At 45.1% G+C, this 24,935-nt stretch overlaps 1 protein-coding gene across 6 annotated transcripts in view; it reads left to right on the forward strand.

Moving 5' to 3' along the window:
• The window catches only part of LOC129831048 (receptor-type tyrosine-protein phosphatase U-like), a 295,005-nt gene that overhangs the window by 199,876 nt on the left and 70,194 nt on the right, over window positions 1-24,935 (forward strand). For all 6 annotated transcript variants that reach the window (XM_055894045.1, XM_055894046.1, XM_055894047.1 and 3 more), the window contains exons 6-10: window positions 7,115-7,286; window positions 9,916-10,094; window positions 10,298-10,412; window positions 18,161-18,481; window positions 21,346-21,455. In XM_055894045.1, coding sequence (XP_055750020.1) covers window positions 7,115-7,286; window positions 9,916-10,094; window positions 10,298-10,412; window positions 18,161-18,481; window positions 21,346-21,455 — 897 coding nt within the window. The remainder of the gene's footprint in view (window positions 1-7,114; window positions 7,287-9,915; window positions 10,095-10,297; window positions 10,413-18,160; window positions 18,482-21,345; window positions 21,456-24,935) is intronic.

Genomic DNA, 24,935 nt, shown 5'->3' on the forward strand with positions numbered 1-24,935 from the left:
GGCAGTCTATGTTTTCTGTTTCTATGTTGGTTTTGGGTGGCCTGGTATGGCTCTCAATTAGAGGCAGGTGTTTGACGTTTCCTCTGATTGAGAGTCATATTAAGGTAGGTTGTTCTCACTGTTTGTTTGTGGGTGATTGTCGTCCGTGTCTGTGTCTGCGCACCACACGGGACTGTAGCGTTTGTTCGTTCGTTTGTTATAGTCTGTACCTGTTCCTACGTGCTTCGTGTTTTATGTAAGTACTCTCGTTCAGGTCTGTCTATTTCGTTTTGTTGTTTTTGTAAAATTATCAAGTGTTCTTCGTGTGTTTAGTTTCGTCTGGTTAATAAAGTATCATTATGTATTCACAACCCGCTGCATGTTGGTCGAATCACTACTCCTCCTCTTCGTATGAAGAGGAGGAGGAACACCGTTACAGAATCACCCACCAAACCCAGATCAAGCAGTGGGTTAACGGACAGCAACGACAGCAGCAGTGGGTCAAGGAGGATTGGACATGGGAAGAGATCCTAGACGGAGCAGGACCCTGGGCAGACCCAGAGGTGTGTCGCCGCCCCAAGGCGGAGCTGGAGGCAGCGAAAGCGGAGAGGCGGCGATATGAGGATGCAGCACGGAAACAAGGCTGGAAGCCCGTGAGTCAAACCCAAAAATTTCTTGGGGGGGGGGGGGGGGGGGGGGGGGGCTCTCGGGGAATATAGTTGGGTCAGTCAGGGGACTTGAGCCAACTCCTCCTGCTTTACATAAGGAGCCGGTGAGGGCGGAGTTGGAGGTGAGTAACGCAGAGACTGTAAAGGAGCTAATGGAGAAATTGAAGGAGAAAGATATGAGGGATGTACTGGTTTGGTGCATGAGGCACGGCATCCGTCCGAATGAACGTATTGGTGAGTTGATGTCACCGGGTACCGCTCTCCATACTCGTCCTGAAGTGCGTGCTAGCCGTCTGGTTAAGACAGTGCCTACACCACGCACCAAGCCTCCTGTGCGTCTCCAGAGTCCTGTGCGTCCTGTTACTGCTCCCCGCTCTAGCCCTGAGATACGTGTTCCCAGCCTAATACCACCAGTGCTGGCACCACGCACCAAGCCTCCTGTGCGTCTTCAGAGCCCGGGTTCTCCTCCATGCACTCTCCCTGGGGTGCGTGTCTCCAGCCTAGTACCACCAGTGCTGGCACCATGCACCAAGCCTTATGTGCGTCTCCAGAGCCCTGTACGCACTGTTCCTTCTCCCCGCACTCTCCCTGAGGTGCGTGCCCTCAGCCCGGTACCTCCAGTTCCGGTACCACGCACCAGGCCTATAGTGCGCTTCGAGAGGTCAGTGTGTCCTGTCCCTGCTCCCCGCACTAGCCTTGAAGTGCGTGCCGTCATCCCGGTACCTCCAGTTCCGGCACCACGCACCCGGCCTATAGTGCGCTTCGAGAGGTCAGTGTGCCCTGTCCCTGCTCCCCGCACTAGCCTTGAAGTGCGTGCCGTCATCCCGGTACCTCCAGTTCCGGCACCACGCACCAGGCCTACTGTGCGCCTCAGCAGGGCAGAGTCGGCCGTCTGCCCAACGCCTTCTGCACTGCCTGTCTGCCCAGCTCCATCTGAGCCATCCGTCTGCCCAGCGCCGTCTGAGCCGTCCGTCTGCCCAGCGCCTTCTGAGCCGTCCGTCTGCCCAGCGCCTTCTGAGCCGTCCGTCTGCCCAGCGCCTTCTGAGCCGTCCGTCTGCCCAGCGCCTTCTGAGCCGTCCGTCTGCCCAGCGCCTTCTGAGCCGTCCGTCTGCCCAGCGCCTTCTGAGCCGTCCGTCTGCCCAGCGCCTTCTGAGCCGTCCGTCTGCCCAGCGCCTTCTGAGCCGTCCGTCTGCCCAGCGCCTTCTGAGCCGTCCGTCTGCCACGGGCCGCCAGAGCCGTCCGTCAGTCAGGAGCCGCCAGAGCCGCCAGCCAGTCCGGAGCCGCCAGAGCCGCCAGCCAGTCCGGAGCCGCCAGAGCCGCCAGCCAGTCCGGAGCCGCCAGAGCCGCCAGCCAGTCCGGAGCCGCCAGAGCCGCCAGCCAGTCCGGAGCCGCCAGAGCCGCCAGCCAGTCCGGAGCCGCCAGAGCCGCCAGCCAGTCCGGAGCCGCCAGAGCCGCCAGCCAGTCCGGAGCCGCCAGAGCCGCCAGCCAGTCAGGAGCCGCCCTACAGTCATGAGCCGCCCTCCAGTCATGAGCCGCCCTCCAGTCATGAGCCGCCCTCCAGTCATGAGCCGCCCTCCAGTCATGAGCCGCCCTCCAGTCATGAGCCGCCCTCCAGTCATGAGCCGCCCTCCAGTCATGAGCCGCCCTCCAGTCATGAGCCGCCCTCCAGTCATGAGCCGCCCTCCAGTCATGAGCCGCCCTCCAGTCATGAGCCGCCCTACAGTCATGAGCCGCCCTACAGTCATGAGCCGCCCTACAGTCATGAGCTGCCACTCAGTCATGAGCTGCCACCCAGTCCGGAGCTGCCACCCAGTCCGGAGCTGCCATTAGTACAGAGTTGTCCCTCTGTCCTAAGCTATCCCTCTGTCCGGAGCTACCTCTCTGTCCAGAGCTACCTCTCTGTCCGGAGCTACCTCTCTGTCCGGAGCTACCTCTCTGTCCGGAGCTACCTCTCTGTCCGGAGCTACCTCTCTGTCCGGAGCTACCTCTCTGTCCGGAGCTACCTCTCTGTCCGGAGCTACCTCTCTGTCCGGAGCTACCTCTCTGTCCTGAGCTACCTCTCTGTCCTGAGCTACCTCTCTGTCCTGAGCTGTCTCCTCTATGTAGGAGGGGCCTTAGTGAAGGTTCCTGGACCATGGTCGGGGGCGAGGGTCGCCACTCAAAGGACGCTAAGGAGGGGGACAAAGACAGTGGTGGAGTGGTGTCCTCGTCCACCGCGGACAGATGCCCACCCAGACCCTCCCCTTGAGTTTTAGGGGGGGGGGGGGGGGGGGTTCTGTCACGTTCCTGACCTGTTTTCTGTTGTTTTGTATGTGTTTGATGGTCAGGGCGTGAGTTTTGGGTGGGCAGCCTATGTTTTCTGTTTCTATGTTGGTTTTGGGTTGCCTGGTATGGCTCTCAATTAGAGGCAGGTGTTTGACGTTTCCTCTGATTTGAGAGTCATATTATGGTAGGTTGTTCTCACTGTTTGTTTGTGGGTGATTGTCGTCCGTGTCTGTGTCTGCGCACCACACGGGACTGTAGCGTTTGTTCGTTCGTTTGTTATAGTCTGTACCTGTTCCTACGTGCTTCGTGTTTTATGTAAGTACTCTCGTTCAGGTCTGTCTATTTCGTTTTGTAAATTTATCAAGTGTTCTTTGTGTGTTTAGTTTCGTCTGGTTAATAAAGTATCATTATGTATTCACAACCCGCTGCATGTTGGTCGAATCACTACTCCTCCTCTTCGTATGAAGAGGAGGAGGAACACCGTTACAATATTGGCAACAGCCACTCAATGTTAGTGATGGCTGTTTAACAGTCTGATGGCCTTGAGATAGAACAGGCAGGGGCTCGGGTGGTTGTTGTCCTTGGTGATCTTTTTGGCCTTCTCGTAACAGCGGGTGGTGTAGGTGTCCTGGAGGGCAGGTAGTTTGCCCCCGGTGATGCGTTGTGAAGACCTCACTACCGTCTGGAGAGCCTTGCGGTTGTGGGCGGAGCAGTTTCCATACCAGGCGGTGATACAGCCCGACAGGAGTACAGGAGAGGGCTGAGAACGCACCCTTGTGATGCCCCAGTGTTGAGGATCAGCAGGGTGGAGATGTTGTTGGGGGCGGCCCGTCAGAAAGTCCAGGACCCAGTTGCACAGGACCCAGTGTCTCGAGCTTAATGACGAGTTTGAAAGGCACTACGGTGTTAAATGCTGAGCTGTAGTCGATGAACAGCATTCTTACATAGGTATTCCTCTTATCCAGATGGGTTAGGGCTTGAAAACCTGCCCACATTTTGTTATGTTACAGCTTTATTCTAAAATTGATTAAATTGTCCCCCCCATCAATCTACACACAATTCCCCATAATGACAAACCAAAAATAGTTTTTTAGAACTTTTTGCATATGTATATAAAAAGTAAATAAAATATCACATTTACATAAGTATTCAGACCCTTTACTCTACTCTAGTACTTTGTTGAAGCACCTTTGGCAGCAATAACAGCCTTGAGGCTTCTTGGGTAAGACACTACAAACTTGGCACACCTGTATTTGGTGAATTTCTCCCATTCTTCTCTGCAGATACTCTCAAGCTCTGTCAAGTTGGATGGGGAACGTTGCTGCACAGCTTTATTCAGGTCTCTCCAGAGATGTTCGATCGGGTTCAAGTCTGGGCTCTGGCTGGACCACTCAAGGACATTCAGAGACTTATTTCGAAGCCACTCTTGCATTGTCTTTGCTGTGTGCTTAGGGTTGTTGTCCTGTTGGAAGGTGAACCTTCGCCCCAGTCTGAGCTTCTGTGTGCTCTGGAGCAGGTTTTCATCAAGGATCTCTCTCTGTACTTTGCTCCATTCATATTTCCCTTGATCCTGACTAGTCTCCCAGTCCCTGTCTCTGAAAAGCATCCCCACAGCATGATGCTGCCACCACCAGGCTTCACCATAGGGATGGTGCCAGGTTTCCTCCAGATGTGATGCTTGGCATTCAGGCCAAAGAGTTCAAGCTTGGTTTCATCTGACCAGAGAATCTTGTTTCTCATGGTCTGAGAGTTCTTTAGGTGCCTTTTGGCAAACTCCAAGCGGGCTGCCATGTGCCTTTTACTGAGGAGTGACTTCTGTCTGGCCACTCTACCATAAAGGCCTGATTGGTGGAGTGCTGCACAGATGGTTGTCCTTCTGGAAGGTTCTCCCATCTCCACAGAGGAACTCTGGAGCTCTGTCAGAGTGACCATCAGGTTCTTGGTCACCTCCCTGACCAAGGCCCTTCTCCCCCGATTGCTCAGTTTGTCCGAGAGGCCAGCTCTAGGAAGAGTCTTGGTGGTTACAAACTTCTTCCATTTAAGAATGACGGAGGCCACTGTGTATTGTAGGTGTGTTCTTGCGGAGGCCACTGACTTCTTGCGTACCTTCAATGCTGCAGACATTTTTTGGTACCCTTCCCCAGATCTGTGCCTCGACACAACCCTGTCTCGGAGCTCTATGGACAATTCTTTCGACCTCATGGCTTGGTTTTGCTCTGACATGCATTGTCAACTGTGGGACCTTATAGACAGGTGTGTGCCTTTCCAAATCATGTCCAATCAATTAAATTTACCACAGGTGGACTCCAATCAAGTTGTAGAAACATATCAAAAATAATCAATGGAAACAGGATGGACCTGAGCTCAATTTCAAGTCTCATAGCAAAGTGTTTGAATACTTATGTTAATAGTAGTACATTTGCAAAAATGTCTTAAAACCTGTTTTCCCTTCGTCATTCTGGGGTATTGTGTGTACAATGATGAGGGAATGAATATATTTAATCCATTTTGGAATGTAAAATAAGGCTGTAACATAACAACATGTGGAAAAGGGAAGGGGTCTGAATACTTTCTGAATGCACTGTATATTACAAAGAAACGCCATAATGGACAAGTTGAAATACATCTCTTTCACAAGGATGCATGACAGTATTATGACTCATATCACCCATATTGGACTGAACACATGTTGTACACAATACACATACTGTATGTTGAACCATACAGCGTCTCCCAGTTTACCCAGTTCAAACAAGATTCCAATGTTTGCTCTGACTCTAACCCACTGTACTCATGAAGGTTAGCATGGATTGGTTAACAGCAGGAACAACAAGACGTTTCCTCAGCCCATTATAGTGTTCTGTTTCTATATTAGCTGTGTAGGGTGCTGTTTGATCCTTAGCACCATGTGTTTCTGCCTGTTTCTCTCCTCAACTCTGGAATTGTGTGTGTGTGTGTGTGTTTCTCTCTGTTACTCTCTTCAACACTAATTGCTACTTTCTCTTTGATCTCCTCTGCTGTGAGGTGGCTCTCTGGACCTACTGAGTTCTCTCTGTCTTAACTTCCCTGCTCTCATGTGTCTGTTTAAATAAACAAATTGTTGCATAAGAATTCTTATTCAATTAATACTTTTTTTGTCTTGCAGTCTTTTGTCCTTCTGTCAGAGAGTTGTACTTGTTCTATTTCTGATTCTGTTCAGATCTTTAGACAACGTTGACGTTTGTTTGTGTTCAATTGGAATCCTGAATGAATTAGTAACCGCGGAAACTCATTATAATTATTGTATGATATGGGCCTAAGGGGAAGAGAGGGGGAGAGATGGAAGACATACAGGTTTAATACTGTATGTTTCATTTGTGTAACAAGCTTTAGGATTGTCTGTTTGTTTTGACTGAATGAATGTACATTGAGATGTGATGCGGCTGTGGTTTATAGCTGAACAAACACACACACACACACACCTGTGTCTGTGCATACAATAACCTACAGTAATGAAAATGTGGTCCAGCATACTATGGGCTTATGGAAAGGATTAACCCAATAATACAACCCCCCCCCCCCCCCCCCCCAATACCAATTTACAACTCCAGCTGTCGAAGCCACTTACTGGTGAAAAGCAGGAGAGAACGAGGTGACGGGCTAGCTTATATAACATCCTGCTTACATTATTCTGAGAGCAGAGCAGCGTATAGCCTGCACCTGGAAAAACTTCACGCTTTGAGTGTGTGTGTTTGTATGACAGGCGACGGGTTGTGATTTCCTGTCCCCCTCGTTGATCCGAGCGCTCGTGTGCATCGAGCGATCACATATTAGCACTAGTTGTCTGCGTGTGTGTGTGTGTGTATATCTATGCGTGTGGCTGTTCTGTCAGCAGCCCACCATGCCAAGATGGTCTCTGTGATATTTAGAATTGATTCAATGTCTCCACCTCCCACGATACCTCATCTCTCTCTCATCTTTTCCCTGTCTCCTTCCTTCCTTCCCACTCACAATCCTATTATTTAGGGCTATATCTCATGGCCACACAGTATAATAAACATCACAATCTATATAGGTCAGTTTGGCTAACCCAACTCTCTCTCTCTCTCTGTGACTGTGAATTTCTGGTGGCAGTGACAAAGGTGGTGGCTACACAGGTAAACATGATCACCTGTGCATGGCTCAGTTAGCGTGACTTTCTCTCGCTCCCTCTCTCTCTGCAGCGTCGTAACGGTGTGGTTGTGGCTGCGTCCTCTATCCAGCGTCTGAGCCACAAGCGTCTGATGGCCACCTTCCAGGTGGCGGCTGAGAGAGGGGAGCAGGACCTGTATCGCTGCGTCACAGAGTCCACCCGCGGAGCTGCTGTGTCTAACTTTGCCGAGCTCATCGTCAGAGGTATAGTACGGCCAGTCCGTATAGTCAGGTTTTGATTGAAAGGAGTCCTGTACCACTGCACCACACACCACCTCCCCCACCATGACACCTAGCTACCATTCTGGGATCTCTTAACGCCCTACCCCATACAGTATGTTCTACCTCCTTCCCCACCCAACCACTTCCAAGAGCTTCTCCTAATGTGAGACATGCACACAAGCACTCACTCACTGGCACCCTTAGTCAATAACACGCACAAACACACATGTTAAAATGTGACACACACACAGGAATTCAGCAAAAAAGAAACATCCTCTCACTGTAAACTGCGTTTATTTTCAGCAAACTTAACATGCGTAAATATTTGTATGAACATAACAAGATTCAACAACTGAGACATAAACTGAACACGTTCCACAGACATGTGACTAACAGAAATGGAATAATGTGTCCCTGAACAAAGGGGGGGTCAAAATCAAAAGTAACAGTCAGTATTTGGTTTGGCCACCAGCTGCATTAAGTACTGCAGTGCATCTCCTCCTCATGGACTGCACCAGATTTGCCAGTTCTTGCTGTGAGATGTTACCCCACTCTTCCACCAAGGCACCTGCAAGTTCCCAGACATTTCTGGGGGGAATGGCCCTAGCCCTCACCCTCCGATCCAACAGTTCCCAGACGTGCTCAATGGGATTGAGATCTGGGCTCTTCGCCGGCCATGGCAGAACACTGACATTCCTGTCTTGCAGGAAATCATTCACAGAACGAGCAGTATGGCTGGTGGCTTTGTCATGCTGGAGGGTCATGTCAGGATGAGCCTGCAGGAAGGGTACCACATGAGGGAGGAGGATGTCCTCCCTGTAACACACAGCGTTGAGATGGCCTGCAATGACAACAAGGTCAGTCCAATGATGCTGTGACACATCGCCCCAGACCATGACGGACCCTCCACCTCCAAATCGATCCCACTCCAGGGTACAGGCCTTGGTTTAACGCTTATTCCTTCGACGATAAACGCGAATCCGACCATCACCCCTGGTGAGACAAGACCGCGACTGCCTTACAACAGGTCTACAAGCCCTCAGTCCAGCCTCTCTCAGCCTATTGAGGACAGTCTGAGCACTGATGGAGGGATTGTGTGTTCCTGGTGTAACTCGGGCAGTTGTTGTTGCCATCCTGTATCTGTCCCACAGGTGTGATGTTCGGAGGTACCGATCCTGTGCAGGTGTTGTTACACGTGGTCTGCCACTGCGAGGACGATCAACTGTCCATCCTGTCTCCTTGTAGTGCTGTCTTAGGTGTCTCACAGTACAGACAGTGCAATATATTTCCCTGGCCACATCTGCAGTCCTCATGCCTCCTTGCAACATGCCGAAGGCATGTTCACGCAGATGAGCAGGGACCCTGGGTATCTTTCTTTAGGTGTTTTTCAGAGTCAGTAGAAAGGCCTTTTTTAGTGTCCTAAGTTTTCATAACTGTGACCTTAATTGCCTACCGTCTGTAAGCTGTTAGTGTCTTAATGCACCGTTCCTCAGGTGCATGTTCATTAATTGTTTATGGTTCATTGAACAAGCATGGGAAACAGTGTTTAAACACTTTACAATGAAGATCTGTGAAATTATTTGGATTTTTGCGAATTATCTTTGAAAGACAGGGTCCTGAAAAAGGGACGTTTCTTTTTTTGCCGAGTTTACATTGGAAATATGTTCTGAACTAACAAAATGTCTCTCATATCTCTCCTGTATATTGTGGAAGCGATGTATTCTTACATCTATGTCATTTACTCTGTGTCATTGTGTAAACAATGTTTTTCCCTCTACATGTTGCTGTAATGAGGTGTCCTCGCTTGATGAGGGTTGTGTGTGTGTGTGTGTGTGTATGTGTCTCTTTGTCTAACGCTGAAAGGACAGGCAGCTTTACTCACGCAATCACTCATGCAAATAATTCACGTTCATTATGGTGAAAATTAAACATTCCCTTCCCTTCAAGTGCCTCTCGGAAATCATAATCTGAAAGTGATTAAAAGATTGTGTGAGTCAACGCTCTAGCCGAGCAGAAATAACACTAGGGAAATTATAAAACAAGAAACGTGCGAAACATGAAAAACCCTTGACTTCCCTTTTTGTCTGTGCGAGAGAAGATAGTTATTGCTTATTCTATTGAAATTCTGACTTTTTTTTTTTTTTGCGTTCTGTAAAAATTCATAAAGTGATGATGGACTGTACGTGTCTGTATTGTACTGTGTTAATTAGTCTCACTGGTAAACAACCGTACAACTATGGATCATTGTATTTCATTTGTATCTCTGTTCATTTGACAGCAACTGATGGTGTTTTTATAATGAGCAGAATTCACATAGATTAGGGTTTCTATCATTATATGTCATTGCTGATAGAAACGAGGAGTTGACAGACTGTAAGTTGACAGACTGTAGACACAGTAATACTAGGGCATTGTCTCAGTTGTCTCGTTAACTGTATATTGTGTTAGATAAAAGGTTATACTACTGTAAATGACAACATCACACTGTACCAGAGGGTTAAAATTTTGTTTTAATGTAACCCTCCACTACACTCCTGCATGCACTCACTCAGTCACTCAAAACTCTTCTGTATAACACTGTACCCGCTCCTCTCCCCCTTCACCCTGGCAGTGCCCCCCACCCCCATCGCTCCACCCCAGCTGCTCCGGGCTGGCCCCACCTACCTGATCATCCAACTCAACACAAACTCCATCGTGGGAGACGGCCCCGTGATCCGTCGCGAGATCGAGTACCGCGCCAGCCAATCACCATGGTCGGAGACACATGGCGTTGGCTCTCTCACTTATAAGGTGTGTGTGTGTGTGTGTGTGTGTGTGTATATGCATGCATGCAAAATCATTGATTGTTAAGAATTATTACAAGTTCTTATTTAAAAACGGTTGTTATTAAATAACTCTCAATTACAAAAACATCACCGTTGATTTTATTTTAAATGCTATTCATGTCTTTGCTAAATAATAGAAAACATGTTTCTCCTCTACTCTATTGTAAGGTGTGGCATCTGGAGCCGGACACAGAGTACCGTATCAGTGTTTTACTGACCCGACCAGGGGAGGGAGGCACAGGGGCGCCTGGACCCCCCCTGGTCAGCAGGACCAAGTGTGCAGGTGAGTTAAGGGGGCTGAACAGGTCTAAACCCAAACCTAGCTTCTGTTCTATTCTGTTCTACTCTACTCCTTTCTATTCCATTCCTTCAACGTTATTCATCCGTTCAGGAACGGCACTGAGAGATCACCTATAATAACATCCTCCATAACACCAGGACAACAACATACAAACACATACTCTAATGGCCTGCTGTCCACCGGTTGAGAGGATGTGTGTGTGGATTATAGTGCTCAGTGGCTGATATATATGTAGGTACCTCTTTAGAAGCCGGTGTGTATGCATGGACAGGTACACAAATAAGAGTTTGTTCTTAACTGACTTGCCTAGTTAAATAAAGGTTAAATAAAAAAATACAAAAAAAGTAATTATACAGTAGAATGAACAACCTGCAGCCTACTTACATGTACTACACTCCCCCTCTCGCACACACACACACACACACACACACACACACACACACACACACACACACACACACACACACACACACACACACACACACACACACACACACACACACACACACACACACACACACACACACACACACACACTTATCTGCACTTATCTGCACTTACCCTCCCCAGAACTCAGTGCTCATCTTTATGAAACAGCTCTCTGTAGATGTGTCAAGTGGACCGACATGGCGCCTTGTCATCTATCATAGTCTGTGATCCCTCCTGTCATGAGGCTCCAGTCGCCCACCTCCAGTCTGCTCCCCATGCCCAGATGTGAGCCTCGATCTCTGGGAAGAGAGAGCAGAGAACCCCTGTGACACTACATGCTCTAGATCAGGGGTGTCAAACTCCTTTTGCCCCGGGGGCCACATTCGGTCTTCAACGAGGTCCGGAGGGACGCATTGGATATTGGTTATATTTCCTTGCTGTCAAAATTTGACCAAAATAGTCCTCTATCCATTGTTTTGGGAATTTTCAATGTGATTATTAGCAAGCTGAACAGTCATGAATGTAATACATTTTAAAGTATATTTTAAAGCATATTGAGTTTGTTGTCTAATATACAGTACCAATCAAATATTTGGACACACCTACTCATTCAAGGGTTTTTCTTTATTTATACTATTTTCTACATTGAATGATGTGAGGACATCAAAACTATGAAATAACACATATGGAATCATGTAGTAACCAAAAAAGTGCTAAACAAATCAAAATATATTTTATATTTTATATTCTTCAAAGTAGCCACCCTATGCCTTGATGACAGCTTTTCACACTCTTGGCATTGTCTCAACCAGCCTCATGAGGTAGTCATCTGGAATGCTTTTCCAACAGTCTTGAAGGAGTTCCCACATACTGTATGCTGAGCACTTTCAAAGTTCTTGAAATTTTCCGCATTGACTGACCTTCATGTCTTAAAGTAATAACGGACTGTCGTTTCTCTTTGCTTATTTGAGCTGTTCTTGCCATAATATGGACTTGGCATTTTATCAAATAGGGCTATCTTCTGTATACCAACCCTACATTGTCACAACACCACTGATTGGCTGAAATATATTTAGATTTTTTTACACACTTTATTTTGTTACATGATTCCGTATGTGTTATTTCATAGTTTTGATGTCTTCACTATTATTCTATAACGTAGAATACCACATATGTAATAATGTAGTAACCAAAAAAGTGTTAAACACATTAAAATATATTTTATATTTAATTCTTCAAAGTAGCCAGCCACCCTTTGCCTTGATGACAACTTTGCACACTCTTGGCATTCTCTCAACCAGCTTCATGAGGTAGTCACCTGGAATGCATTTCGATTAACAGGTGTGCCTTGTTAAAAGTTAATTTGTGGAATTTCTTTTTAACCTCCTTAACCGCCCCTTTTTTTCCAATTTTTGCCTAAAATGACATACTCAAATCAAACTGCCTGTAGCTCAGGCCCTGAAGCAAGGATATGCATATTCTTGGTACCATTTTAAAGGAAATACTTTAAAGTTTGTGGAAATGTAAGAGAATATAACACAATAGATCTGGTAAAAGACAATACAAAGAAAAAACGAACCATTCTTTTGTATTTTTTGTGCCATCATCTTTGAAATGCAAGAGAAATGCAAGTGTATGTGCAAAGTTTTAGACTGATTCAATGAAACATTGAATTTCTGTTTAAAATGTTGTATCAAGACTGCCCAAATGTGCCTAATTTGTTTATTAATAGCTTTTCATGATCAAAATTGTGCACTCTCCGCAAACAATAGCATGGTATTATTTCACTGTAATAGCTACTGTAAATTGGACAGTGCAGTTAGATTAACACGAATTTAAGCTTTCTGACAATATCAGATAAGTCTATGTCCTGGGAAATGTTCTTGTTACTTACAATCTCATGCTAATCGCATTATCCTATGTTAGCTCAACCGTCCCGTGGAAGGGACACCAATTGCAAAGAGATTTTCTTAATGTGTTTGAGCCAATCAGTTGTGTTGTGACAAGGTAGGGGTGGTATACAAAAGATAGCCCTATTTGGTAAAAGACCAAGTCCATATTATGGCAAGAACAGCTCAGGTTTTAAACGTTTTTATTTATTTAACCTTTATTTAACTAGGCAAGTCAGTTAAGAACAAATTTTTATTTACCAGACGGCCTACACCGGTCAAACCCGGACGACGCTGGGCCAATTGTGCGCCGCCCGATGAGACTCCCAATCACGGCCACAAAGAGAATGACAGTCCATCGTTACTTTAAGACATGGTCAGTCAATGCGGAAAATTTCAAGAACTTTGAAAGTTTCTTCAAGTGCGGTCGCAAAAACCATAAAGCGCTATGATGAAACTGGCTCTCATGAGGACAGACACAGGAAAGGAAGCCCCAGAGTTACGTCTGCTGCAGAGGATGTTCATTAGAGAGTTACCAGACTCAGAAATTACAGCCCAAATAAATGCTTCACAGAGTTCAAGTGACACACATCTCCACATCAACTGTTCAGAGGAGACTACGTGAATCAGGCCTTCATGTTCGAATTGCTGCAAAGAAAAGAAATCACTACTAATGGACAACAATAAGAAGAAGAGACTTGGCTTGGGCCAAGAAACACGAGCAACGGACATTAGACCGGTGGAATTGTGTCCTTTGTTCTGATTAGTCCAAATTTAAGATTTTTGGTTCCAACCACTGTGGCTTTGTGAGACATGTGCACTTCCCACTGTGAAGAATGGAGGAGGAGGCGTGATGGTGTGGAGGTGCTTTGCTGATTACACTGTCAGTGATTTATTTAGAATTCATGGCACACTTAACCTGCATGGCTACCACAGCATTCTGCAATGAGACGCCATCCCATCTGGTTTGTTCTTAGTGGGACTATCATTTGTTTTTCAACAGGACAATGACCCAAGACACACCTCCAGGCTGTGTTAGGAATATTTGACCAAGAAGGAGAGTGATGGAGTGCTACATCAGATGGCCTGGCCTCCATAATCACCTGACCTCAACCCAATTGAGAATAGTTTTTTTTGGACTGCAGAGTGAAGGAAAAGCAGCCAACAAGTGCTCAGCATATGTGGGAACTCCTTAAAGACTGTTGGAAAAGCATTCCTCATGAAGCTGGTTGAGACAATCTCAATAGTGTGCAAAGCTGTCATCAAGGCAAAGGGTGGCTACCTTGAAGAATCTCAAATAGGAAATATATTTGGATTTGTTTAACACTTTTTTTGTTACTACATGATTTCATATGTGTTATTTCATAGTTTTGATGTCTTTACTATTATTTTGCAATGTAGAAAATGGTAAAAATGAAGAAAAACCCTTGAATGAGTATCCAAAGTTTTGACTGGTATTGTAAGTATATACAGTGCAATCGGAAACTATTCAGACCCCTTGACTTTTTCCACATTTTGTTACATTACAGCCTTATTCTAAAATGATTAAATAAAAACATTTTCCTCATCAATCTACACACAATACCCCATAATGCCAAAGCGAAAACAGGTTTTTAGAAATGTTTGCAAATGAATAAAAAATCCAAAACAGAAATACCTTATTTACATAAGAATTCAGAGTCTTTGCTATGAGGCTTGAAATTTAGCTCAGGTCCATCCTGTTTCCATTGATCATTCTTGAGATGTAAAGGCACACACCTGTATATATAAGCTCCCATAGTTGACAGTGTATGGGGTGGCAGGTAGCCTAGTGGTTAGAGCGTTGGACTAGTAACTGAAATGTTGCACGATTGAATCCCTGAGCTGACAAGGTAAAAATCTGTCATTCTGCCCCTGAACAAGGCAGTTAACCAACTGTTCCTAGGCTGTCATTAAAAATAAGAATTTGTTCTTAACTGACTTGCCTAGTTAAATAAAGGTGTAAAAAAATGGCCAAGGCATGAGGTTGAATGAATTGTCTGTAGAGCTAGATTCAAGATTCTCTGGTCTGATGAAACCAAGATTTAACTATTTGGACTGAATGCCATGCATCACATCTGGAGGAAACCTGACACGATCCCTACAGTGAAGCATTTTGGGGGCAGTGTCATGCTGTGGGGATCTTTTTCAGCAACAGGGACTGGGAGAAGAGTCAGGATCGAGGGAAAGATGAACCTTGATGAAAACCTGCCCCAGAGTGCTTAGGACCACAGACTGGGGCGAAAGTTCACTGGGGCGAAAGTTCACCTTCCAACAGGACAACGACCCTAAGCACACAGCCAAGACAACGCAGGAGTGGCTTTGGGAAAAGTCTCTGAATGTCCTTGAGTGGCACAGCCAGAGCCTGGATTTGAACCCCATCAAACAACTCCGGACAGACCTGGAAATAGCTGTGCAGCGATGCTCCCCAACCAACCTTGAGAATATCTGCAGAGAAGAATGTGAAAAACTCCCCAAATACAGGTGTGCTAAGCTTGTAGCGTCATTCCCCAGAAACCTCAATGCTGTAATCACTGCCGAAGGTTCTTCAACAAAGTAGTGAGTAAAGGGTCTGAATACTTATGTAACTGTTATATTTCAGTTTTTTTTTAAGTATACATTTGTAACCGATGTGAAATGGCTAGCTAGTTAGCGGTGGTGCGCGCTAATAGCATTTCAATCGGTGACGTCACTCGCTCTGAGACCTGAAGTAGTTGTTCCCCTTGATCTGCAAGGGACCCTCTGCACACATCAACAACAGTCACCCACAAAGCATCGTTACCCATCGCGCCACAAAAGCCGCGGCTTTGTGGGTGACTGTTGTTGATGTGTGCAGAGGGTCCTTGGTTCGCGCCCGGGTCGGGGCGAGGGGACGGACGAAAGTTATACTGTTACATTGGTGCCGTGAACTGTATCACTGGTTGCTGCGGAAAAGGAGGATGTCGAAAGGGGAGTGAGTGTGACCGATGTGAAATGGCTAGCTAGTTAGCTAGCGGTGGTGGCTAGCGGTGGTGCGTGCTAATAGCGTTTCAATCGGTGACGTCACTCGCTCTGAGACCTGAAGTAGTTGTTCCCCTTGCTCTGCAAGGGCCGGGGCTTTTGTGGCGCGATGGGTAATGATGCTTTGTGGGTGACTGTTGTTGATGTGTGCAGAGGGTGCCTGGTTTGAGCCCGGGGCGAGGGGACGGACGAAAGTTATACTGTTACACATTTGCAAAATTTTCCCAAAACAGTTTTTGCTTTGTTATTATGGGGTATTGTGAGTATATTGAGGAAATATATTTTTTTAAATTTAATTTTAGAATAAGGCTGTAAAAGTAACAAAATGTGAAAAAAGTCAAAGAGTCAGAATACTTTCCAAATGCACTGTGTAGATATATGAAATAAAATAAATATAGAGTAAAATATATATAACTACCAGCTGGCTGGATTGGACACTCATGCTCTAGATCAAGCTGTCTCATATCCCCTCTTCCTGTCCAGCACAGAACGTTTTGGGCTAGAAACAGGAAATGACAGCAGCCCTTGCCTGAAAAACAAGTTCATCCAATCACCTTCAGTTAATCTGGGGCTTTTTTAGAATATGTTTTAATACACCTACGTCACTGGAAAGAAGGCTTTTGATGAATCCTTCTCAAGTTTTAACTGATGTAGAATAGCAATTGGGGTTGTGAAATAATTTCACTATTCGAATAGTGTCATTAATTTTTGTCGGATATTCGAAATACATGTGTTTTTAAAGTTACGTTTTTAACCTGAGCAATGCTGTGTGAGGGAGAGGCTGAGGCTAAATTGCTACAGCTGTGGAGGTTCCGTGCCGGTGAAATGGGAGCGAGTAGATGGAGGCAGAGAGAGAGATGCTACTTGGCTACAGCCAGACTACCTAACTTGTAGCAGCCAAGTTATTAATCATCCCATATAACAGTGCCTGTCTTGACTGGAATAGCCTAGATAAGCTAGCTAGCTAGCAAAAATGAATACTCACACTAGTATTTTAATATTAACATCCGATATTCTACTAAGTAATTCTTCAGTGTGTATTTCAGACATGTCACCAGTTTACCTCACTCATTGCAGGAGAACAAAGAAGAGTACAACATCTCTGGCTGCAATCTTTGGTCTTTTGGGGAGGCACATTGGGCAAATTGGAAACAGGCAGATTTTTTCCCCTGACATGACACAACTAGACCGTTCCCTCCCTCCATCTCTCCCCCTGGGGCATAGATGTGTATCACCCAGCTTCTTCCTATAAACGTCAGAGGCTTTAGCCTCTCTTAACCCATGACAGTGACTCAATGATGGGTCCAACTGGCACTACCAGACCTCTCCTCCATCCATCCCTCCTTCCTTCCTCTCCCTCCTGACGCTGTGATTGTATCTGTAACACCGTGTGACCTATAGGTCGGAGTAGAGCGAGGCTGATTGTGTTCATAACAACAGTTGACCCCTGGTGAGAAGATGTCCTCTCTGTTAGCTCACTGACATGGTTTAAGACGAGGGAAAAGGAGGAAGATGGAGGGAGAGAGGAGATGAGCTGGAGCCAGCAGAGCCCAGAAGGGGGCTGACAGCCAGTCTGATATACCCCTCCACGCCATCCACCCCTCTGTCCACCCTCCTCTCTCTCCCGCCCCTGGCTTGTCCCTTTGATTAGTCTCATCAACCTGAGTCTGTGGGCCTGGGTGTCTGTCGGCTGCCGTGGTGTTTGTGTGGGCTGCGAGGGGGTGTGCTGCTGGACAGACAAACAGACAGAGACGGGAAGGGCAGCCTGGGTGGGTGGTAGTGTGATTAATCTAATAATGAGCCATGATTTCATATAGCAGCCTTCCTAATGGGGTTCTCATCTTCATCCCAAATGGCATATAGTGCTCTCCTTTTGACCAGGTCCCAGTAGTGCACTATTGGAGGGAATAGGTTCTACCTTAGCAGCATCTGTGACTGCAGTCATGACAGGGACACAGGGATCCGTCACCCCAGTCTCACACATGGCATCAGTAATTAGCAAGTTCCATATCCCATCATCTCAGCTAATAGGGCATCGCCTTTGGATCTGGAGCTGAGCAGCCTGTGCTCTGTAAGAATTAAAGGATGCGTGAGATTATATTAATAATGTGTTATTGTTGTACATCTCTCCCTCCTCCTCCCTTCTTCCCAGTCTCTCCAGGGTGTTTTTAATCTTTATCCAGCTTCCTGTGGTGAGTTTAGAAAGTAATCATCTAACCAACCGTCTGTCTATTTCTCCTTATCTTTCTATTTTTCTTCATCACTCCATCTCACACTGTCTTTCTTTCTCTGTCTCTCTCTCTGTCTCTTTCTCTGCCTCTGGCTCGCTCTCCCACCCACCCCTCTTCCCTTCCATCTCCCCCTCCATCTCTCCTCCCTCCATCTCTCCATCAGAGCCCATGCGTGCGTTGCGAGGCCTCACAGCGACGGAGATTCAGCCTCGTCAACTAACCTTACAGTGGGAACCTCTGGGCTACAACCTGACGCGCTGCCATACCTACTCTGTCTCTCTCTGCTACCGCTACTCCACGCCTGCAGGGGGCAGCGCAGGGAACAACGCCACAGTGAGGGAGTGTCTCTCTGTGGAGAGGAACCAATCACACTTCACCCTGAGGGACCTGCCCCCGTTCCGATCCGTCCACGTCCGGCTGGCGCTGGAAAACCCAGAAGGCAAGAAGGAGAGCAGAGAGGTCACCTTTCAAACTGAGGAGGACAGTAAGTGGACTCTATTACCCAACATGCATTGTAAAGTTATAGTCTAGGGCAAGAAGATGAGCAGAGAGGTCACCTTCCAGACCGAGGAGGACAGTGAGTGGACTTTATTACCTAGCATGCATTGTAATTGACATGAAACCCAGAGTGTTGGACCCAGTAGTGGTCAATGCAGTGCCTAACCTACATAACCATGTATTGAGTAGTGGAATCGGATCCAATTTAAGTGGCAGGACCCAATTCATTGATTGGCAATTTTACAGTTGTTTGATAGATATAAAAAATACTGTTATATAATCAAGGTTGTATAACCGACTATACTTTCCTCACTGAGTAGCTTTAAGTAGGCATATAAGTATTGTATAATTGTGTGCTGGGTACACTATGATTGTGTGCTGGGTACACTAAGTTATCCTGCCTCCAGTTATTAAATACAGTAAGAGGGCTAAAAAACACACATTGACTTGCAAAATAAGCAGGATCAGCATAACTAAATGGAAGATAAGCCTTTTAAATGAAAACAGATAAAAAATTAATCAGTCAGTCAGAGTCATGGCCACCAGCGAAATGGTGGAATTATTTTGCTTGTTTTTTCTCTTACCATGTTCCTGAATACAACAGTGGATTAAGCACATTTTAATATACATTTCCCCTAGATGGATTGAAGATGTAGGTCAGAGAAAATGTACTATGCAATGAAACATTGCTCACAGCAGTTTTTGACCCATGAGAGAGAGGAGAGAGCGAGAGACAATGAAACATTGCTCACAGCAGTTCTTCACCCATGAGAGAGGAGAGAAAGAGAGAAAGACAGGGAGACAGAGAGAAAGAGAGCGAGCAAGGTTACAGTACAATATATTTTATGAGTATGAAATTGGCTGCGTTTGGAAACCTCCAAATTGCAAGGTCCTCCCATGAGTTTGAGGACAATGTGCTCCTGCAATATAATGTAATATATTTCATAGTCATTTGAACAGCAGCACTTGGAGAGAGAGGGAGGGAGAGGGGGAGAGAGAGAGAGAGACTCTCTCCACTATCTTCACCTTCCAGAGCTCTCTTTGGGCAAGAGAAAATAATGAAAAAGACTACAGGGAGACCTAATAAAATTACATCTGTTATTTGGCACAAACACACACGTACGGATGCACAGATTCAACCCAGAGTTCATGAGTCCCAGACAACCACAAGCCATTATTCATCTCTAGGGCTTGTTGAACTTTGCCAACTCTGTCCCTGAACCTATCAACTGTGTCCTCAACATATGCACGGCCTTGTGAATAATGCCCTGATTTTTCAGGCCTCTATTAGATCCATTGACTGCTAGTCCCTAATCCCCATGTTAAAACAAGAGTCCCTGTCTCAGACAAAGTCTCAGACCCAGTTGGGTTTCTTGTTTGGATGCCCACTTCCCTGCTTGGCCCTGCCATTACACTGCGGCCATTGTGTTCCTCTCAGGTCTGTTGTGGAGAGAGAGAGAGAGGACAGCGCAGGTTTAATCTTATGGATACGTGGGACGGTAGCGTCCCACCTGGCCAACATCCGGTGAAATTGCAGAGTGCGAAATTCAAATATACTAAATTCAAATATTTAACATTCTTGAAAATATATGTGTTATACATCAAAATTAAGCTTAACTTCTTGTTAATCCAGCCAAGGTGTCATATTTCAAAAAGGCTTTACGGCGAAAGCAAACCATTCGATTATCTGAGGACAGCGCCCCGCACACAAATGCATGACAAACCATATTTCAACCAGGCAGTTGTGACACGTAAATCAGAAATAGAGATATGATATATGCCTTACCTTTGAAGATTTTCTTCTGTTGGCACTCCAAAAGGTCTGTTACATTACAAATGGTCCTTTTGTTCGATTAAGTCCTTCTTTATATCCATAAAAACTAAGTTTAGCTGGCACGCTTCATTCAATAATCCACCGGTTTCCCTCCTTCAAAATGCATACAAAATGAATTCCAAACGTTACCAATAAACTTATCCAAACAAGTCAATCAACCTTTATAATCAAACCTTAGATACCCTAATATGCAAATAAATGATCAAATTTAAGACGGAGAATCGTTATTGTCTTTACCGGAGATAAATAACAAAGAACACGCTTTCCTCCACGCGCTTGGAAACACTACGGCCAAAATGGGAGCCACTTAGAAAAACTACAACTTCTCCCTCATTTTTCCAAAAACCAGCCTGAAACTCTTTCTAGAGACTGTTGACATCTAGTGGAAGCCCTAGGAACTGCAATCGGGGAGGATTTCACCTTATTATAATAGTGCCCGCAATTGAAATCAGTGTTATGCTGAATTTCTTTTGGGGGGGGGGGGGGGTTGTCCTCGGGGTTTCGCCTGCCATTTCACTTCTGTTATACTCACAGACATTAGTTTGTGAAACTTTAGAGTGTTTTCTATCCAAATCTACCAATTATATGCATATCCTAGCTTCCGGGCCTGAGTAGCAGGCAGTTTACTTCGGGCACACTTTTCATCCGGATGTCAAAATACCTCCCCCTAGCCCAAAGAGGTTAAATGTCAGCCACAAGACAGTGCTCTAGACTTTACCCATCTGAGCCACAGCCTCAGAGCCAGACAGACAGCCAGACAGCCAGAGGAGCTTGTTAGTTGAAGAAACCTGCATGAACTGTAGCAGCAACATCTTTCAATCAGACTCAGAAGTACACACAAACACACATGCAATCTTCCACCCAGGCACACACTCCCCAAATCTTCTGGTCCTCAATTTGAATTGCCTGTCTTTAGAGTTGGAAACCAGATATCCGTAATCACTTCCTTCCCATAGGACCCCCTATGCAATCAACTGCGAGTTCTCAGAATGTTTATGTTGTGCTTTCTCTTCCAGTTCCTGGTGGCGTTGCCCCAGAGTCACTGACCTTCACTCCATTGGACGATATGATCTTTCTGAAGTGGGAGGAGCCTGTGGAGCCCAATGGGGTCATCACACAGTATGAGGTATGGAACATGCCCTCAACTTTCCGTCTGTCTACCTTTTTGCGATCACATATCTATCTCGGACTCAATCTTGATCTCTATCTTTCTTTTTCTCCCCTATTCATATTTGTGTCTTTATTTGACTGATATTTATCTCTCACTAATTTCCTTCAGCTTGACACAGACCCCTGTGTTGTTGTGCTTCTTTTTTGTGTACATTTTTAGGTCCAAGAAATCTCAAATCACTAGGAATTCAGCTAAACATGTATTTAATTAAGGAAATCTGTTCAAGTATTTCCATGATTTTTTTGTTGATGTGATCATGTCTCAATGTAATCAATGTATTAAATATTTGTTATTTTGAAATACAGTCTGTTTTTGGACTTAGTTGTGGTCAATTTGCAGTGTACAAATTATTATAAATGATGTTCCGGCCCCCCGACCATCCGCTTCAACAATAATCAGAATCTGAATCTAGTTGCCTACCCGTGCAATACAGCTTACATCCGCCCTGGTCATTAATAGGGAATGTATTTCCCCCCGCCCCCAGTTCAGGCCTCCGTATATGTTCTGATGCTAATGAGACGAGCTGAGCCTCTGACTGCAGCCCTGCAATTATATATAGACAAGCAGCATAATTACTTATTTGCCTAATAGACACTTTCACATGGGGGGCAACTTTAACCTGTCTAGGATCAGCGTGGCGCTAGCGGCACACCCCCCCCCCCCCCACTGAAAAACCAGTGCCGCGAAATTCAAAAAAAATATTTTTTTAAAATATTTAACTTTCACACATTAAAGTCCAATACAGCTAATGAAAGACACAGATCTTATGAATCCAGTCAACATTTCCGATTTTTAAAATGTTTTACAGGGAAGACACAATATGTAAAGATGTACATCTATTACCTAAAAACACATTAGCATATTCCACCATCTTTTATTTGTCCACCAACACCAGTAGCCATCACCAATTCGGCTAAACTAAGATATTTATAGCCCCTAACCAACAAAAAAACTCATTAGATGACAGTCTGATAACATATTTATGGTATGGGATAGGTTTTGTTAGAAAAAAGTGCATATTTCAGGTATATGGCATAGTTTACAATTGCACCCACCATCACAAATGGACTAGAATAATTACAATGAGCAACGTGTTTACCTAACTACTAATCATCAAACATTTCGTAAAAATACACAGCATACACGAATCGAAAGACACAGATCCTGTGAATACAGACAATATTTCAGATTTTCTAAGTGTCTTACAGCGAAAACACAATAAATCGTTATATTAGCGTAGCACATAGCACATAGCAGCCCAGCATTGATTCTAGCCAAAGTGAGCGATAAAAGTCAACATCGCCAAAAGATATTAATTTTTTCACTAACCTTCTCAGAATTCTTCCGATGACACTCCTGTAACATCACATTACAACATGCATATACAGTTTGATCGAAAATGTTTATATTTAGCCACCAAAATCATGGTTAGACAATGTGAAATGTAGACAAGCTGGTAAAGAAAACGTCCTTGCGCCACTTAGACAGTGATCTACTCTTATACATAAATACTCATAAACGTGACTAAAAAATATAGGGTGGACAGGGATTGATAGACAATTTAATTCTTAATACAATTGCGTTATTACATTTTTTAATTTATCCTTACTTTTCAATACAGTTTGCGCCAAGCGAAGCTACGTCAAAAAACATGGCGTCCTAAGCCACTAAAATGTTTCGACAGAAACACGATTTATCATAATAAAAATGTCCTACCTTGAGCTGTTCTTCCATCAGTATCTTGGGCAAAGGATCCTTTCTTGGGAGAAATCGTCTTTTGGTGGAAAGCTGTCCTCTTGCCATGTGGAAATGTCAACTACGTTCGGGATGAACTGAAAAGCGTTCCCAACTTTTCACATCGTTGCAAAAATAAATGTCCCAAAATCGCACTAAACGGATATAAATTGCTATAAAACGCTTTAAATTAACTACTTTGTGATGTTTGTAACTCCTATAACGAGTGAAAAGATGACCGGAGAAATATAACAGGCTAAACTAATGCTTGGAACAGGAGAGGGTCGGTGTCTTCCACGCGCGTTACGCAGCAAGAAAAGACTTGCTAGCTAAAGGTTTTTTTCATTTGTAGTGCCTGTGAACGAGCAATCGAGCCCGTTGGAATCGTCATCACGTAAAGGCATCCAGGGGAAGACGTAAGAAGTGTCCGTATAGTCATAGCAACGACAGTGCCCGTTTAAATGACTTCAGAAAAGTGGCCAACGTTTCTCAAATCTGACTCCATGTCAGGGAAATTGCTGTAGAATGGGCTCTGTTCCACTTAGAGACAAAATTTCAACTCCTATAGAAACTATAGACTGTTTTCTATCCAATAATAATAATAATATGCATATTGTACGATCAAGGATTTTGTGGGAAGCCGTTTAAAAAATTAGCCACATTAGCATAAATAGTCTAAACAGCGCCCCCATCCCCAACAGGTTAAATGCTTCTAATTAATAATACATATTTGTGTGTATATATGTCCCTGGTCACCTCCGACACAGGCCTCTGTAGCCAACTCTTAGAGCTTACAGGCAGGCTGCGGTGACACAGCTGTATGAATGAAAGGTGTCCACCCAGATACAGGTCTGGGCCTGAGAAGTCTGCTCTGACAGAGAGAGAGAGAGTATGTTGAAAAGGAAGAGACATGTAAATAGTGAGATTGGAGAGAGACTGATAGAATGAGGCTGGGGGTAGATTTGATTACTTGTTCCTTGTTTTGTCCTGAGTGATGGGACTGACTCTGTGTAAGCAAAAATCGAATCAAATCAAATTTTATTGGTCACATATACATGGTTAGCATATTTTAATATGAGTGTAGCGAAATGTTTGTGCTTCTAGTTCCGACCATGCAGTAATATCTAACAAGTAATCTAACAATTTCACAACAAGTACCTTATACACACAAGTGTAAAGGAATGAATAAGCATATGCACATATAAATATATGGATGAGCGATGGCCGAACGGCATAGGCAAGATGCAGTAGATGGTATAGAGTACAGTATATACTGTACATCTGAGATGAGTAACGTAGGGTATGTAAACATTATATAAAGTGCCATTGTTTAAAGTGACTAGTGATCTACTTATTACATCCAATTTTTAATTATTCAAGTGGCTAGAGATTTGAGTCAGTATGTTGGCAGCAGCCACTCAATGTTAGTGATGGCTGTTTAACAGTCTGATGGCCTTGAGGTAGAAGCTGTTTTTCAGTCTCTCAGTCCCAGCTTTGATGCACCTGTACTGACCGCGCCTTCTGGATGATAGCGGGGTGAACAGGCAGTGGCTCGGGTGGTTTTTGTCCTTGATGATCTTTTTGGCTTTCCTGTGACATCGGGTGGTGTAGGTATCCTGGAGGGCAGGTAGTTTGCCCCCGGTGATGTGTTGTGCAGACCTCACCACCCTCTGGAGAGCCTTGCGGTTGTGAGCGGAGCAG

This window comes from Salvelinus fontinalis, chromosome 32, assembly GCF_029448725.1.
Source record: "Salvelinus fontinalis isolate EN_2023a chromosome 32, ASM2944872v1, whole genome shotgun sequence".
In the NCBI taxonomy this organism is placed as follows: Eukaryota; Metazoa; Chordata; class Actinopteri; order Salmoniformes; family Salmonidae; genus Salvelinus; species Salvelinus fontinalis.